Source organism: Mastomys coucha, unplaced genomic scaffold (genome assembly GCF_008632895.1).
Source record: "Mastomys coucha isolate ucsf_1 unplaced genomic scaffold, UCSF_Mcou_1 pScaffold22, whole genome shotgun sequence".
Lineage (NCBI taxonomy): Eukaryota > Metazoa > Chordata > Mammalia > Rodentia > Muridae > Mastomys > Mastomys coucha.
This window is the reverse complement of record NW_022196905.1, coordinates 135,530,958-135,548,457: the sequence shown is the minus strand read 5'-3', so window position 1 is coordinate 135,548,457 and position 17,500 is coordinate 135,530,958. Positions and strand designations below refer to the sequence as shown.

General features: G+C 45.2%; 1 protein-coding gene across 1 annotated transcript in view; it reads right to left on the bottom strand.

Annotated features, from left to right (window-relative positions):
* Sdk1 (sidekick cell adhesion molecule 1) overlaps nucleotides 1-10,293 on the bottom strand; it is a 976,484-nt gene extending 966,191 nt beyond the window's left edge. Inside the window, exon 1 of the mRNA XM_031338568.1 lies at nucleotides 9,706-10,293. Within this exon, the coding sequence (XP_031194428.1) occupies nucleotides 9,706-9,949 (244 nt within the window). The 5' untranslated portion in view covers nucleotides 9,950-10,293. The remainder of the gene's footprint in view (nucleotides 1-9,705) is intronic.
* Nucleotides 10,294-17,500: the final 7,207 nt, after the last annotated feature.

Here is a 17,500-nt window from a genome sequence, read left to right as displayed (position 1 = left end):
TATAATCTGATGACCTCCTTTTAAAGGTGTTACAGAAAATGCTTTAGGGTAAGAGCCATGTTTGTTTATCTGTTTAATGTTCTGCAAATTGTTACTGCTTACACTGAGAGCTAGAGAAAAGCTGAATAAAATATAGAGTAGAAGCATGAAATACACAATGATAAAACAAACTATCAAGTTACATCCTGGAAGTTCACAGACTTTGGGAATGGTTAATATGTGTGCTCATGTAAAATAAATAAAATCTTTTTCTAGTGGCACGGTACCACTATTCAGCTTCCTGGTTGTGATCTTACATTGCCAGGCATTATCAATTCATGATGTTTTTAGTCCAAAAATGTAAATATAAATATACTGTGAGATGGTGTGCCAAAGAATTAAAAAATAAAGCTGTGGCAACACTGCATCCTATATAAACACCTTTTCTGTTGCCATCTGGTGGTTCATGTATAAATTCAATGCCGCCAGGCACTCTACAGAAGAGCTTAGTCAGGAAGAATGTCAGTCTCTCCTGCATCACACCTACCACCTGGACAGTCAAGCTACAACTGCCCTTCACTTTGAAAATTGGCCTTTTCTCACAAGAAAACCATGAATACACACAAAATAGCTCAGAAGAATGTTATTCTCAGCTTAGAATGATCAGTTATACCTATGTCATACAAAGTCCCTTCCTGCCCCAAACCTGACGAGTATTCCTAGGTTCAGTAGCTAAATTACTACCATCGATTATTATCAGAGGTAACTAAGTGTTGAAGTTCCCAGAACTCATTCATTCTCTGGTTACTACTATTGTTTTTATTTTTATTTTTATTTTTATTTTATAAAGGCCATTCATCTTTCTAAAATTAAGCTCCCAAACATCTCATGGTAAAAAAAAAAAAAAAGATCAGGTATAGAGTATACAGAATGTTCTGAAAGAGAGAAAAGGCAACAATACATTATACCTGAGGTCAATTTTGCCCATAATAATTACTTCTAGAGTTTGCTGTAGCCCATCACCTAAAAAAATAGCACACATCCTCCACAAACAGCCTTATCCACTTTAAAATAATATTTTTAAAACACATCAAAATCTAGCTGGTGAAATGACTCAGCAGGTAAAAGTATGTACTGTCCAAGACTGACAACATAGGACTGGTCCTGGGAAGCCATTCCTGAGAGTTGTTTTCTGGCCTTCCTTCACAGGCAGGCTGGGCATGAACATGTGCTCACAGGAGCTCACAAGTATGTGTACATATAGACATGCATGTATATACATATGTATACACATACACACAATAACAATTAAAATAAATAAAAAACTGTAAAATAAAATACATTGTAGAAGATGCTAGAGAGACAGCTCAGAGGTTAAGGGTACTTGCTGCTCTTCCAGAGGAACAGGATGCAGTTCCTAACACCCATGTCAGGAGGATCACAACCACCTGTACTTCAAACTCCAAGGAAAGCAATGCCCTCTTCTGTCATCCAAGGGCACATAAACACACATGTCATTCACACACACACACACACACATAATATATACAAACACTACTGCTTTTTTAAGGCACTGTAGAAACCATACATAGTCTTAACAAATGTTCAACAAGCTAATTTCCACAGATCAGCCAATTAATGAATTTACTTGACTGACAAGTCAGTTGTCAAAAACTTGAATTATTTAATTGATAGCTATTAACTTCTCTAAACACTGTATCTCAATAGAGTGACAGCTAATCATGTTAAAAGTGAAAAATTATTCTAGAGCCAATTTTAAGTAATTTTTAAATTACTGATGGTCACTGTCCAGTAAATCTAAACATCCTCATGGCCATCATTATTCCATCTCTGTTTAAATTCCTCACTGCATTAATCGCCACCAGATTTAGATTAGTCATGCTTTCTTCTCTTTCTTCTTCCAGCTACTTAGATAAATAAATGTCTCCTATTTTAAGAATATTTATTTCTCCAAACTTCAGGCTTACACTGATAAATTACAAGACTAATTTGTTTTACAGAACCTAAAATTTTGAGCATGAACCATTTTCAAGCTGTAGTAAATCCATCACGTGTTAGCAGCACCTAAGGAGAAATATTACACTGCACCAGTTGTCTTCAACTATATATATATATATATATATATACCCCCTGACAATAGTAAAATGAAAGGGAGCAGTTCCTACAAGCTAAGACATATGGAGTTACAGAACCCCAGACAGAAGCAGGGTGAAAGGATATCAACACAGAAGAGAAGAGAGTCAGAGCAAAACAAGTCCAAACATCTACTCACTCACTGGTCTAAGTTCCACCACCACCACCTTTTACAGGTGAGGAAATAGACTCAGGAGAGGCTAACAGCCTTGCTCACGCTGCAAGATGGCTTCAGAGCAAGGTAAAAGCCAGGGCTCCAGACACTTAGCCCAACACTTTTTCCACCTGCCTCATTCATGTTTCTAGGAAAGCTTTAGAGAAAGTATTCTCATTCCCAGAAGGCTCACAGGAGATGGGGTCAAGCTGATGCCATCCTCTCTGGCTTTAGAACTGCTTGTCAGGGGGCCAAACCTCACACCTACTAGAATAACTAAGGTATAAACATACAGCAACCAACGGTTCCTTGAGTTGTTCTGTTGTTGCTACTGCTGCTGTTTCTAGATAGTGGGAAGAGAAAACAGTGTTATTGTAATGACGCTGTAAAACTAATCATTTCTCCAGAAGGATTCAGGTGTGACACCTGTAAGCAGCAGGAAAGTGTCCATCGAGGAGGGGCAGACTTCTGCATTTCAAGGATCCACTGAAAAACTTATCACCAATGATTTATATGTGCTACCATGTTTGGCAAGCGGTGCCAAAACACCTCTAGCTGAGAAAATACATTCTCACCCTAATATTAAGACTACAAATATTTACACACTTGGGGGTAATTCCTAATGTCTTGTACAAATGCTGACATCAAATTAATTACATTAAAGGAAACCATATGAACTGAGAATGCCTATATGTGTTGCTGCTTACTAAGAGTATTTAACAAAGTAATAACTTGTATATTAAATTTATTTTTAAATAGTCCCTTGCCGATCTATAGTACACGCCTTTTGAACTGTTTCTGTAACCACCCTCAACCGCCAAGCATGGGACTCATGGGGTCCTCTCTCTCAATACTGCTTTGTTCTTAGAAAATCCGAAATCAGAGCCTACACAAATCTTGGTGCTCCTCCTTACCCTGTGACCATCCCACAGTCTAATTTTAGTGAGTGGATCTCACTAACCTGACCTCTGAGGACCCAAAACAAGGTCAGAAAGAGGCAGAAAGGCAGCGTACAACCTAAAACCCCAATCCCATGTGACAACAAAGACACAGGACTCTTAGAATGGAAACATAGAATGTAATTACCTGCAAAGCTTGTATTACTTAGACACCAGCCTCATTCACAGCCTCCACTTTGTCTGAAGCCAGTGTTTAGGATACAGGACTTACCAGCTGGGTACAGTCCCTACAGAGGGGCTGAACTTAACTGTTTGTTGTTAGAGAACACACATGCCACAGCAAAGCACTAACCAAAAGATCTATGTTGTACATTCTCTACATCTATAAGCTTTAAATTCTATGTACTTTAAAGTAGAAAAAAAATTTCCAAATGTCCTCCAAGAAATGGCTTGTTTACTCCTGATGGTCCACCCTGGGGTGGCAGCACACTGCCCACTCAACTGAAGTTCAAGTTATAGTGTAAAAATAAAAATGGATGGGGTGAGGGAATACCCAAGTGACAACATCTATTTTATTAGGGGACAGGGTTTGGATGCACAGAAAATGGTTTGCACATTTCCTTTCTCCGTCCTACAAATTCTCTAAAGTGACTTCTATTGGCTCATGATCGTGGCTGTGATTTAAGACTGGAAGTCACAGACAGGTCAGTTCATACAATATTTAGAGTTTCACTCACCATCTTTCTGCACTATGGATCAGACCACTTTCTGCTTTCTTTTCTCCTTCCAATAGCACAGCTACAGGGAGACCCAAGCTATGTTCACAGATACTGGACAAAGCTTTCCTCTCAGACTTCATCATACTCATCTTGGAGCCTTGAGCAAATCAGTAAAGAAAACTAAGTGCTACCTTCTCTGGAGAGTGGCTGGGACCTGTGAGATGACTCAGTGGGCAAGGAAGCTTGCCACAAACCCGATGACCTGAGGTCAATACCTAGGACCCTCGTGGTGAAAGGAGAGCACCAATCTTCACAAGTTGTCCTCTGACATCCATATTAGTGCTGTATAGTACATGGGCAAACACACTCACACACAAATGTTTGAGGGGGTTGTCTGAAGAATAAACATTCTTGATGTTTGGTTCATAAGCAAACATTAAAGGAGAGATACAGGGGACTACATGCAGACTGCATAGAAGGGGGTTTACTCAATCAAGTAACTAGTGGCCCTCTGTTAAATGTGCAGCAGCCTAAGAAGTGTCTGAGCACTGATTAAGTAAAGGCCTCTAGTGAAGCAAGGTAGTCTGGAACCCAAGTTCCAGTTCAAATTCAAACTACAGAATTGAGGGACCAGGTCAGAGGGTAAGAACAGGAGGCAAACACAAAGCACATCTGGACTAATGGAAAACAATAGGAGCTCAAAGGGAGGCTAGACTTGCAATGACCTCAATTAACACTGTTTTATTATTTCTCCATCCAACAAGTGGCAGAAAGGATAATTAGCAAACCTTACCCACAGCTGGGAAATGGCATGGGGAAAGTAGCTCAGATCATAGGGAAGCAGGGTAAGCATGGCAGTGAACTCCATAAGATTATGGGATTAGCAACACAAGGATAGAAAAAAATAGAATATGGGACTCTCACATGCAGAACCCTCTTTTAAAAATATGTGTATGGGTGCTTTTTCTGAGTGTATACCAGTGCACCACATGTGTGCAGTGCCCTCTGAGGACTCAAGAGGGCATCAGATCTCCTGGAACTGGAGTTAAAGATGGTTGTGAACTGCCATGAGTGTGCTCTTAACCACTGATCCATGTCTCCAGTACATGAAACCTTTTTAAATGTATTCTAAGACATGATGGGTCTAAGGTGAAGCCTACACAACTGTATTCTTTAATTTCACTAGTGATAAACTGGGTATGGTGTGACAGGTACTGAGGAATCCCAGAACTAAGGTATAGAAGCCTTAGGATCAGAAGGTAAGAAGCCAGAGGATCGGAAGTTCAGTGTCATCCTTAGCTACATGGTGAGTTTGTTTGGGAAGCTTGGGTCACAGAAAATCCTGTCACATAAATAAATATCACTAATGATTCTAATACAATCCTAGGAGTAGCTCAAGTCAGGAGCTGAACAGTTTCATTATTATCAAGGAACATAATACAAACTAAAAGGGCTGATTAGAAAATGAGCTCAGGACCTATGAGCAAACACAAGTTCCTGCTCCATAGAAGCCACTTAGACCTGAAGGCTTGGGGACATGATTAAAGGAAGAATGGAGTCTTACAGAACAGTAGTCCCCAAACCTGACTAATCATCAGAATCAACTGGGATGTCTCAAAATCCTACTGCTTAGGCCAAACTTCAAGTCAAGGAAGTCCAGTAGTACAATCCTGCCTCAAAACTCCCAGAGGATCTATCTAGTGTGCAGTCAAGTTTGTGAAAGACTGGGTTGAGGAAATTTCCAGAAAGTCAACTAGTAACTGGAGTGAGACAGCAAAGCAATGTAGCCAAGGATTGTCAAATGACAGTGGGCATGAGAGTCACCTGAAACGCCCTTGGTGGCTCACAGGAAATGAGCTGGCCCTGCATCCTCTCAAATGTCCCACCTGATGCTAATGCATACCAGTGTTTGAGAAGGGCAGATCCAAGAGACTGGAAGTAACATTTTATTTTGAGATGGGGTCTCTCACAGAGACCAGAGCTTAGAAATTCTGCTAACCTGATTGGCCAAGCCTTTTCAGGGGCTCTGCCTGCTTCTGTCCTACCCCTCTCACAGTGCTAGCCCAGGCCCTATGATGACTCTGTCCTATGATGTATCACTTGCCTCAGAAGCCCCTTTTCTGAACCACTCATATGTGGTGCACAGCATAAAGAAAGCATGCATTGCCACCTGCCTTCCAGAAGTAACAACTTGGCTCATTAGGAATCCAGACAAGTCCTGAACAATTAAACACATATCAATAAGTAGAGTATATAATGGCAAATTACATTTTCATGCACAGGGAAGAAACTGCAGTATATACTGAAGTTGCACTTGCAAGATCTAAACCTGGTGCTCCACATTATGGCCAGAAATAGATTTCCTGTTTGTAACTTTAGCCATACATATATAACTTTTAGTAATTACGTTGCCCTCATTGTCAGCTAGAAAGCAGGACCAAACCAACCTATAGGAAGTATCCTAAGAGGAAAAGCCTACAGGTGAGTTAGGAACAGCCTCAGATAGATGCACAGTATCAATATGGCATTATGACAGCTCCAACTTAGTGGTAACTGTTCCATGCAAAATGTTACATTTTATCTGATAAGATTCTAGAGAATGCATTCCTGTGCATATGACCAACTCATCATCCCATCAGAAACCTCGACAGCAGCACCGGAATTTTCATTTTCAAGATACATGAGGTTTTGTCAAATGGTGACATCTCCTCTGTAATATGAATTTTCAATACGATATAAAAGATGATGGATATATTACACATTTCACACAGCACAAAGAACAGAAACCTGTCGATGAATTTAGAATTTGTGACAACCTATTTGAAATTTTACTCTAAAAGATCTGCATACTTTCTTGCACCATATAAATGTAAAATGAGTACCTGTGTTTTTACTAGCAAGAAGGAATAAAAGATTTCCTCCACTTGAAAAGTAAGGCTGTTGCCTGAGTACATGCATGTATAAAAATTAATGATTTCCACTAACATTGCAACTGTGAAAGGACAATGCTTTATATGGCCTGCAAGATGCAGCTGATAAACTCTGATATACTTTGAAACAAGGGCTCTAAGTGGTCTTTCCCACAGCTCAAAGTGGTTTGCCAATCTTCACATGTATGGGTGATTGTCAAGTGAATGTCACTTTTATTTTTAGGGAAGAGAAACTGAACTCTATCTCTGAAGGTCTCTAAAGTGATCTCAATTTCTTCCCTTGAACCTGCTTCTCTGACAACCTACAAATTCCATTTTACACAACCAGTAAACGCTTTTTTCTCCCAGATAACATCCTTAGGTAAAAAGTGGCACCCAAAATAAAGTAAAATGAATACGTTAGGTGTGGAGGGGTTAAAGTAACCAGAAACAGTGATTTGTTTCCATACAATGAACATAAAAGAGGGCATTTATCAAAGCCTACTGGGTAAAGGGCTGCCACTCAGATAACATTAGCTAAGCTTAAATAAGAATATTAAGTTAGGAGGTATTTGTTAAGCTATCTCATTGTAATTTTGAAGTCAGACTTTTAAGTACTACATTGAAATCATTAGGTTTTTTTTTAACCACACATAACTCATTGGCACATATAACACAGGACACACTATTCATAATTTAAGTGTAATATTCCTGTTTCCTGCAATCTCCAAATACCCAGTGCCTTACTGTGGTATGATACCAGGATACAAGCAATGAACACGGAAGCTAATTTTTCTAAACTACCAAGTGCAAACCAGGTTCACTACTCTGTTTTAAAGACTCCATCAAAAGTCATGTTAACAGGATTATGCCTGTTTTTTAACGTTTTTAGACCAGCAACCTCCCTGGGCAAGAGGAAGCTGGCTAGCACATGCATGCTTTAGGGTTTAAACAGGGAAATCCAGATTTAGGGGGGAAAGCTCTTTCGGGAGAGAGTCCACCTGCATTTGTAAAAGGTCAACCAGAATCGGCAGATCCTCTTTCCTTCTTTTAGAGAACACCTCCGTGTTCCAAACAGAAGCGAAAGGAGGGAGAAAAACAAAAGACCGGAGGCAAAGCTGCAGGCTCTCAAAGTTTTGCTCCACGGAGTACAAGGCACCCACTTGGGATGAAGCATCAGTACTGGGGGTAGGGGGCAGTCCTGGAGAGAGGGAGGGAAAGGGCGACTGGTGGTGGACTGGCACTTGATATTTGAAGTCCGCCGCGGATGTCACTCATCGTTAACAAGACTCTGCGGTGCAGACTCAGATACGAATCAGCTCATGTTTAATCAGTGCAATAGGACGCGCTGGGCGTTCTTTGAAGTCACGGTGGCTTAGGGCTCAACTTTAAAGGTTCTTCCAGTGTTCCGATAAAATTTAAAAAAAAAAAAAAAGAAAGAAAGAAAGAAAGAAAGAAAAGAAAATGCACCACACAACACACAAGGCGCGTTCTCCAGCGTCTCGGCTACTCGGTGTCTGCGCGCTCCGATTGCAGCGCGGATTAGAGACACACTGCATTAACCCCTTAACTGCCTCCAGACGTAGCGACCCACAGTCCTGACCCGGTGATTCAGAGAGTAGGGAACCCTAAATGCTCATCAAGTTCCAAAGCACTGCGCCGAGGAGCACCCACAAACCCCGAGGTGACTCCACACCGCAACCTTACAAAGTCTACCCTACGGGATCCACCCTAGGTGCCGCGCACCCCAAGAGTCCACCCCAAAGATGTTCATTCCATACAGCACTCATCTATAGAATCCATCCAAAGTGTGAGCATCCAGGGGTCCGCGTCAGGGTTGGATAATCCAATAGTATCCATCCTCAGTGTACACCCCAAAGCTGAACATACCCCACAGGATCCACCCCAGGAATGTCAACCCTAAAGTCCACCGGGGTAGGAGATGATCGCTCAAACAGTCCATGCCAGGGATATGCACTCTAGAATTTCACGCTCCCAAGGCCTAGCCCAGATGTGTCCATCTCTAAAGTCCACCCCAGGGATGTTCAGTCCAATTAGAGTCTATCCCAGGTGATGCCCACTCCATGACTCCAGTGTGCACCCCCACAGCCCAGCCTAGGGGTGTGCAGTCATAGTTCACCCCAGAGGTGTCACCCCAAGACCGTGCAACTCTATAACTCGGCCCTGAGGTATCTACCTGCAAAGTCACCTCCGTGATGTCCACCCATAAGTGATGTTCACCCCAAAGGTGTCACCCCAACGCTGTGCAGCTTTGAAACTCAGTCCAAAGGTATCCACTCATAACATAGCCCATCCCAGATGGTGCCCACAAAGTATACCACAGGGGGTCACCCCAAAATTGTTCACCCCTCAAGCCCAGACCATAGATGTCCACTTGCAAAGTCACCTCAGAGATGTCCATTCATAATGCAGACCAAGTGGCGTCCACAAAATCCACTCAAAGGTGCCACCCAAGGCTGTGTACCCCTAAACCTCAGCCCAGAGGTGCACCACTTGCAAAGTCACCTCAGGGACTTCCACTTATATTATAGTACATCCCAAAGGTGTGACCCTAAGACTACACAGCCCTGAAACTCAGCCCAGAGGTACCCACTCACAACATAGCCTATCCCAGGCAGCACCCACAAAGTACACTGCGGGTTGTCACCCCAAGATTGTGCACCCCTGAAGCTTAGCCCATAGGTGTCCACTTGCAAAGTCACCTCAGAGACGTCCATTCATAATATAGACCAGGTGGAGCCAAAGTCCACCCCTTCTGGCGGCACGCGCTTCAGGAGTACACCCCGCGATTGCGCATCCCTAAAGCCCACCCCGGGAGGCACCCACAAAGTCCACCCCGGGGGTGTCACGGCGGTCAGGCCCGCACCTACCTTGCGCCAGCGCCCGCAGCAAGTGCAGCTGGAGCAACAGCAGCGCCCACCACCCGCGGCCCGGCCTCAACTTTGCCGCCCGCCGGCCCGCGCCTGGCCCGGGGGTCCTGGGCGCTGCGCGCAGCCCGGGGCGCTCGGGGTCGCAGCGGTGAACGGTCCGGCTCCTCCGCGGCCGCCCGGGCCCCGCGCGCTCAGGGGGCGCCGCTCCTCCGCCGCCCGCCACCGAGGGCCGGGCGCGGGCCATGCCGCGGAGCCGCCACCCCCGGGCGCCGCGGGACGGGCAGGGCGGGCGGGAGCGCGCAGACCCGCGGAGGCAGCGGCGAGCGCCGAGGGGCGGCGTCCGGGCTCCGATGAACAGCGAGCCGGGCCGGGGAGAAGTTGTCAGCGGGCGAGGAAATGCCCGGCACGTCGCCCCCGCTCCTCGCAGCCGCGCAGCGCCGGCCCCGCAGCGCTCTCTGAGGGGAGCTGAGCGGAACGCCTCTGCCGCCGCCGCCGCCCCCGCCCGGCGCTGAGCAGAAAGTGCGCCCGCCCGCGCGCCGGCTCTCGCCTCGGCCGCCGCGACCGCCGCGCCCCATTCACAGCCGGGCCGCACGCGCCGCCCGCGACCGCCGCCCACCTCTGATTGGCCGAGCCCGGCGGCTCTCCCGCCTGGGATCCGCCCCCACGGCGCTCGCTTGTTTTCAAACTCGCCGCGCCCGCCCGCTTGCAATTTCGTGCCGGGGCCCAGAGCGACTTCCCGCGCCCGCTGCGCCCCCTAGGGACCCGCGGCGGGGATTGCAGTCGGCGCGCCGTCTCGGCACGCGCTTCCCCGGCGGGCTTGTCTGCGGGGCGTGCTCAGGCGGGGCGGTGCCTGCTCCCTGGACTGGACGGGAGCCCACCCCAGGGGCTGAGCAACGCGCCCCGCGGGTGGGATGACACCAGGTGTGGCGGCCCCCTGGCACCGCAGTCCCAGCTGAGCCTGAGGGACTCGGGAGCGGAGGGCCAGTGGGCACGCCCCTCCATGAGTCCCGGGAGCCTCCCTGCTTCCAGCCAGGGACTCTGTTTCTGGGGTGGTTCCGAGCCAAGTTGCTGTCCTGGCAAAGGAGAAAGGCGCGCGATCGACTTTCCAATTCCCAGCAACCGGAGGCACGGTGGGGCGCAAACACGTAACCTATTCTGAGGAGTGGACAGGGCTTTGGAAGAGGCGTCCAAGGTCAAGCGTGGCCAGCAGGACCACAGCATAGGGTACTTCCCGCTGTGCGTGGGAGGATTTGGAGGAAGGGCCTGCAGCGGCAAGGATCGGACCTGGGGAGCCTGCAGGGGTGGAGAGGTCGGGATGGGCGCGGACCCTCAGCAGCATGTGGTAACCATTAGCTGAGTTTATAGGGTGAACTCAGCACGCTGGAGCCTAGAGACTGGGATTTTTGTGGGAGGGGAGCTGGGGGGACGGGGGGTAACAGTCCAGTCCTGCGTTTTTAAGAGATGTTGGAGAGGTTGTGATGGAGTTTGAGTGAGGTCATATATAACTAGAAGGCCAAAGAGACAGGGAGTGTGCCCTGCCAGGGGCTGGCTCCCTAGGAAGTCTGTTGTGTCAACTTACAAGTACTGTTGTGATTGATGATTGTCCCTGCCAACAAAAAGCCCCAGGCAAGGGGCTGAGATTTGTGAGTTAGAGCCAATTCCTGTTTGCAAAGTCCATGCACTGAGCTGCCTCTTGACGCATCTGAGTGTGTTAACAGTTAAGGAAAGGGGGGAAAACTGAGGCCCAGAGATAGTGACAGATGGAATTGGTGGGTTAAGAACTCTATCTGAGGACCTGATCTTTGCCTTTTGCCCCTTCCTCCACATGCTACAAAAAAAGCAAAAGAATAAAAAAAAAAAAACGCATCTAAAATGTGCACTGTTCGGTGGGGCCAGGACTTCTAAATGGGCAGTGGATGCTAGGGAAGAGAAGTGTCCCTCGGCTCTGGCACCCTGAGAACATGTGGCTTCTGACAAGAGTGGAGGAAGGTGCTATTTGTAATTTCTGTTGCCAACTATGTGGATTTCTACAAGCTTACAGGCTTATGTAAAAGCCAAGAGAACGGATAAATGAGGAATGTCTGCTGAGAGGTTGGGGGAGGGACGACGCGGGGACACTGGACTCTGGGAGGGCCTGGCTGCACCACCTCACCCACCAAACTGCTGTCACTGGTGTTTACAAAGGTAAAATGACCTTTCTAAGGTCAAGGGTGCAAATCTTGCCCTCTCCACCTTTAAGCATCCCTGTTTTGCTCAGAGATGGAGGGTGGAGTGGGGTGGGGCCGGTTGGGACTGAGTATGTACCCATGAAGCAGATTTATCTGACCTAGTAGGTTAGCTCTGCTCTTCCAAGTTGTGAAATTTGGGCAAACTGCTGATTAAGTTACTGGAAAAAAAGTTGGGACTAATTTCCATCTCTCAAGTCTGTTGCAAGAAAATGACCTAATCTACACTCAGTAAGGGCTCATCCCTTTCCCTGGCCTTCTCCCTTTCCATGTTCCCGTGTGGCCGTGCTTGTCAGGAAACACCCTTGCTCTGCCAGTTCCAAGTTTTCCCTGTAGCTCAGCTTTCCCTATTACCTATAATATATTCCTTTATGCCTTATAACATGGGCACCAATGGGACTTTAGCAGCTTCTTGGCTTTTGCATACTCCAGAAATGTCCACAGCCTCTTTCCCCCCACCCTCCCACCCCCACCCCCGTGATTTAGCTTGCAGTTAGCAGAAAGCTTCATGCAAACTTGCTTGCAAATGAGAAAAGAAAGTCAGGGTATGGTCACTTTATGGGAGATCCAGATAGAAGGCATTGCTGCTACAGAGAAGGTCTGGGGACCCCTCAGGGAAATGTTTTATTCCAGCATCATCCTGGGAAAGTAAGGTTCTATTACAGTTTCCATCCTATAGTGAAAAAAATGAAGCCAGGGGGTTTTAATACATGCAAACCAGCTGTACAGAACTCAGAGCAAGAATCTGGCTCTCCAGAGTCCTCCTCTACGTCTTTTCCCTGCCAGCCTATATATGCCTTTTACAAGACCCATTAGTCACTATCCAGAAGTCCCCCCCCCACCGCCCCAATAATAACAATACGGAGAGAAGCCAGGCATGGTGGTATAGGCCTATAATCCCAACACTTGGAAGCAAGAAGATCACAAGAGGCTAGGGAGGTGTCTCAGTAGGGAAGAAAGCATAGGACATAATCATAAGGACATGAGTTTGAATCCCCAACACCAAAGTTAAAAACCAGATGTGACCACAAACACTTATAACCTCAGTGTTGTGGACACTGAGGAAGACTGATACACGGGGAAGGCTGAGGCTTGCTGGCTACCAGCCTGGTTCCACGGCTCATCATCGAGACCACACACAAATTCACACAATAAAATAAGATCTTTTTGTAAAGACAAAAAAACAAAACCTGAAATAATGATACAAAAGGACCTGTTCCTAGTGCTGGGGAAAGGAACTGGCCAAGCACACCTGTGGCATTTCTCCCATAACACCAATTAACCTTTCACCTTAATTTTACCAGGCTCAACAAGCCCTCAAGAAATGAACGTTTTTATTTGTGTAGGTTCTCCTTTAAAACCCTTTAGCTACATATTCCATAGCACCTATAACCATAATTCATTTTCCTCTTCAAAACTGAACTGTAAACCAGACCTGGTGATACAGTTTACTGAACTGTAAAGCCAGTCATCCCAGCTACTACAGAGGCTGAGGCAGGATGGCGGCATATTCAAGGCCAGACTTGGAGCTTAATGACCCTGTGTCAAAATAAAAAGTAAAATGAAGGCCAGGTTATATAGCTCAGTGGAAGAACATGTGTCTAGCAAGCATGCATACAGGTCCTCTGTTCAAACACTAGCACTAGAAGAAAAGAAAAAAAAATGCTACAGCTACCTCTACTTTCTAATAAAATAGAGTTTCCCCCTGACTAAATATGTAGAGAAGACCATACACCCCCCTCTCCAGAAGTTAGAATGGTCATGAAGACTATCTCTTCCCCTTGTTGGGTTTATTTGTTTGTTTGGATAAGGTGTCATTTTGTAGGGCAGGCTGACTCATGTGTCAAAACGTAGAACTCAAAATGTATCTCCTACCTTAGCTTGCTGCTACACTTTGCTAAGCTTTGTTACAATTTAAAGACTGGCTATTGTGAGTAAAGCCAGTGGAGCATCTACCTTACCTGGGGCCAGATGCAAACCCTTCATCAGTCCTGCCCTTAGACTGCTGGGTTAAAAGATGAACTTAAACAAGACTTCCAAATGATTTCTGTTTCTTTTGTGGCTCACTAATTACATCTTTGTGCCTCCTAGGGAGGTATGGGTTTTGTTATGGTTTTTAATGGTCCTGAGAATGAACTCAGGACCCTGTGCATGTTAAGCAGTCATTCTACCACTGAGCCACATACCCAGCTAGCCTTTGAAAATTAAATAAGATGATAAACAGGGCTCCCCCTTGCTCTCTTCTGCTCTTCTCTTGCTCCATCTTCTTATAAGGTATGACATAAACAGAATTTTTTTATATAAATAATAGTGCTAGGGTTTTTTTAAAAGAAAATATGCAATTTCCTAAAACACTAATCGATGCAGATATATATGACTGAAAACCCAAAGCATCATCATGTTGGGATTGCGTGGGGCTGGCTGAAGTATTAATATCTATGTAAACAGGTTTCCCTAATAATGAAAATAAGTATGCAGACACTACAGGATGCTCAGGGGCTGGAGAGATGGCTCAGTGGTTGAGAGCACTGATCTTGCTAAAACCTGGGCATAGGCAGCTCACAACTGCCTGTAAATCCAGCTGCAGGGACCCAACCCCCTAGGCTCTCTATGGGTACCACACTCACATGTACAAATGCGCACATATACATATGCTTAAAGTGAAAAAAATTGTTGTTAAAGGAAGGGAAACACAAAGAGAAGATAATAATTCAAGAGACGCACAAAATATGAATCCAAAACATGAAAGTTCAAAGCCGTATGAAAATGTTCCAAGACAGCTTGGGCAGTGGTGATACATGCCTTTGAGCCCAGCACTTGGGAAGTAGAGGCAGGCTTGGTCTACAGAATTCCAGGACAGCCAAAGCTACACACAGAGAAACCTTGTCTCAAAAACAAAACAAAACAAAATTCCAACACTTTGGAATTGGCAAATGTAAGAGCCATTCTAGAAAGAAACAGACTTTATACTCATGTTTGTTTCTTAAATTAGCACATATATTAGTATATATAGCATATATTAAATGATTTTATTATATCAGTTTTCATACATACTTTGTTTTTGATGATCCTTCTCCACTCCCGACCCCAAAACCTGCTCGTGTTAGTCTATCTATAGCTAAACTTGTGTGTGTGTGTATGTGTGTGTGTGTGTGTGTCATATATATGGAGGGCAGAGGTTGATATCTGGTATCTTTCTCATTGTATATTGATGCAGAGCTAGCCAGTTTGGTTAATCTAACTAACCAGCTCGATCCAAGAGTCCCTGTCTTGGCCCCTGAGCATTGAAATTACAGGCAGGCCACGACTCCAACTTCACAAATGCCTAGGATCAGAGCTCCAGTCCTTTCCCTGCTGAGCCATCTCCCCACTCCCACCCCCAGCCATATTCACTCCCGGCTAAATTTTAAATATGAATTGCCCTCACCTACACATAAGGCTTTTCATTTCGACATTGCTAATAATAGCCCCAAATGTGCAATATGGTACATTCATATAATAAGTCTCAATGACTGTTAAGGAATAGTTTAAGGTGTTAAAAGAATAACAATTGGGACAACTATAACACCCCCTCCTCCCTGGGCTCAGGGAACATTCTGGATGAAGGGACAGAAGGAATGAAAGGGTCAATGATGGGGAAGGTGAACAACAAAAAGATGTCCTCTGCCCATGACACAGCCATTCCCACTCATGAACTCACTGCAGTGGTGGTTATCGACAAAAGACTCACACAAGTTTGGACTCACCAATAGTTCATCAAGAATCCCTCCCGGAAGGACTGTTGGCGATTAACTCTTGTGGGAGGAGTATCACGTCCTTCAGTAGTGTGGCCACTGGTAAATTGTCCATGCTCTGCTGAATAACTTCCCAACCACACTGAAGCAAGTAAAGCTAATAAATTCAGTGAGCCACACACAGAAACAAAACATGAAAGTAGGAGGGAAAATGGTTGGGAAGGTTTCTAGCGGAGGGAAGAGGTGAGGAAGGGGAATAAATGAAAATGGCCAGAATTTGTTATATGAGTGTGTGAATGAAATGTTCAAACAATAAAAAAGTAAAGCAATAGCAGTTAAAAACTTAAAAAAAAAAAAAAGTAGATTTAAGAGTGCCAATGAAGAAACATCCACTCTAGATAGTAAAAGGGTTTGGTTTAAAAACAAACAAAAATCTTGAACAAATAAATGTAAAATAATCCCAATTGTATTTATTTTTTTCTGAAAGAGTAAATACCAACTCACAATATGTTTCCTCCAGAACACATGAAATTATGTTTTTCTATACTTTTAATTATGTTTTTCAAATCTGAATACAAGTCTTCAGAATGAACTGATAAAGCCTGTTTGTAAAAGGTACATGATGAGGAACCCAATAAGTCATTTCTTACCTGTATTAAGAAATATCCCTAATGGGCTCTCAGTGGTTCTTCTGAGAAAAATAATCCCCAATCCTATTAGAAGGCAAGTTATGACCCGAATGTGTCTTCATCTCCACATTGTGCCTCTTGCACGTGCAAACCGAAGCCCCAGTCACATCCTGAGGGTTCATCCCACCCAGCCCCTGTGGTCCTCTCTTGATGAGCAGGCTTCCCTCGGTGGCTCTCTCTCAGATGCCTGCCAATTGCTAATCCCAGCTCAACCTCACCTTTGTTCAGTTGCCTGGCAACCTAATAATGAGCAAGGAGCAGCTCCAGGTGCTGCCTTTGAGTCCCAATGGGGTGTGTGCTCTGGTTCCCTTAGAGCCCACCCAGCTTGCTTCGAACATTTTCAAAAGCTAAAGCCTCATGAAAGTTTCCTATGAGCGATGCCATGGAAGGGAGAGAGACTAGAAATGCATGAACCCCCCAAATGTCTATCAGGTTCCTATAAAGGGACCCTTCATCTCCAAGGCACCCTTACTAGGATGGAGCAGATCTTACTCATTGGTTTTTGAGACAGGGTTTCCTGAAACCCAGGTCTTAAATTTACCATATAGCTGAAGCTGTCCTTGGACTCCTGATCCTTCTACCTCCACCTCACAAGTGCTGGGATTACAGGTTTGTGCCACCATGCCTTGCCTCAGAAGCATAGCTCCTTAAGGGACAGCTCCCGCCTCAATCTTATCAGCTCCAAACTCATGAATTAGCAGCTAGAGCACAGAGTCTGCACTTTGACAAGCCCTCCAGGCAATCCCACTACACACTTAAGTTTGATCATTGTGGGTGGAAAGTTAACCCTCAATTGCCACTTTCAGAAAGTGGATTAATTGATCGATTGATGATTGATTGATTGGTTGGTTGGTTTGAGACAGTGTCTCATCATGTAGCTCCAGCCATCCTGTAACTGGCTCCGTAGACCAGGCTGGCCTGGTACTCACAAACATCAGCCTGCCTCTGCCTCCTAAATGCTGGAATTAAAAGGTATGTGCCACTAGATAGCTTTTGTTAGTCATCTGATTAGCACCAGCCCCAGTTCCCACAAGAGACAATGGATGTAATTAGATACCGGGCCATCTAAGAATCAGGCTACACCTTTAATCCCAGCACTTGGGAGGCAGAGACAGACGGATTTCTGAGTTCAAGGCCAGCCTGGTCT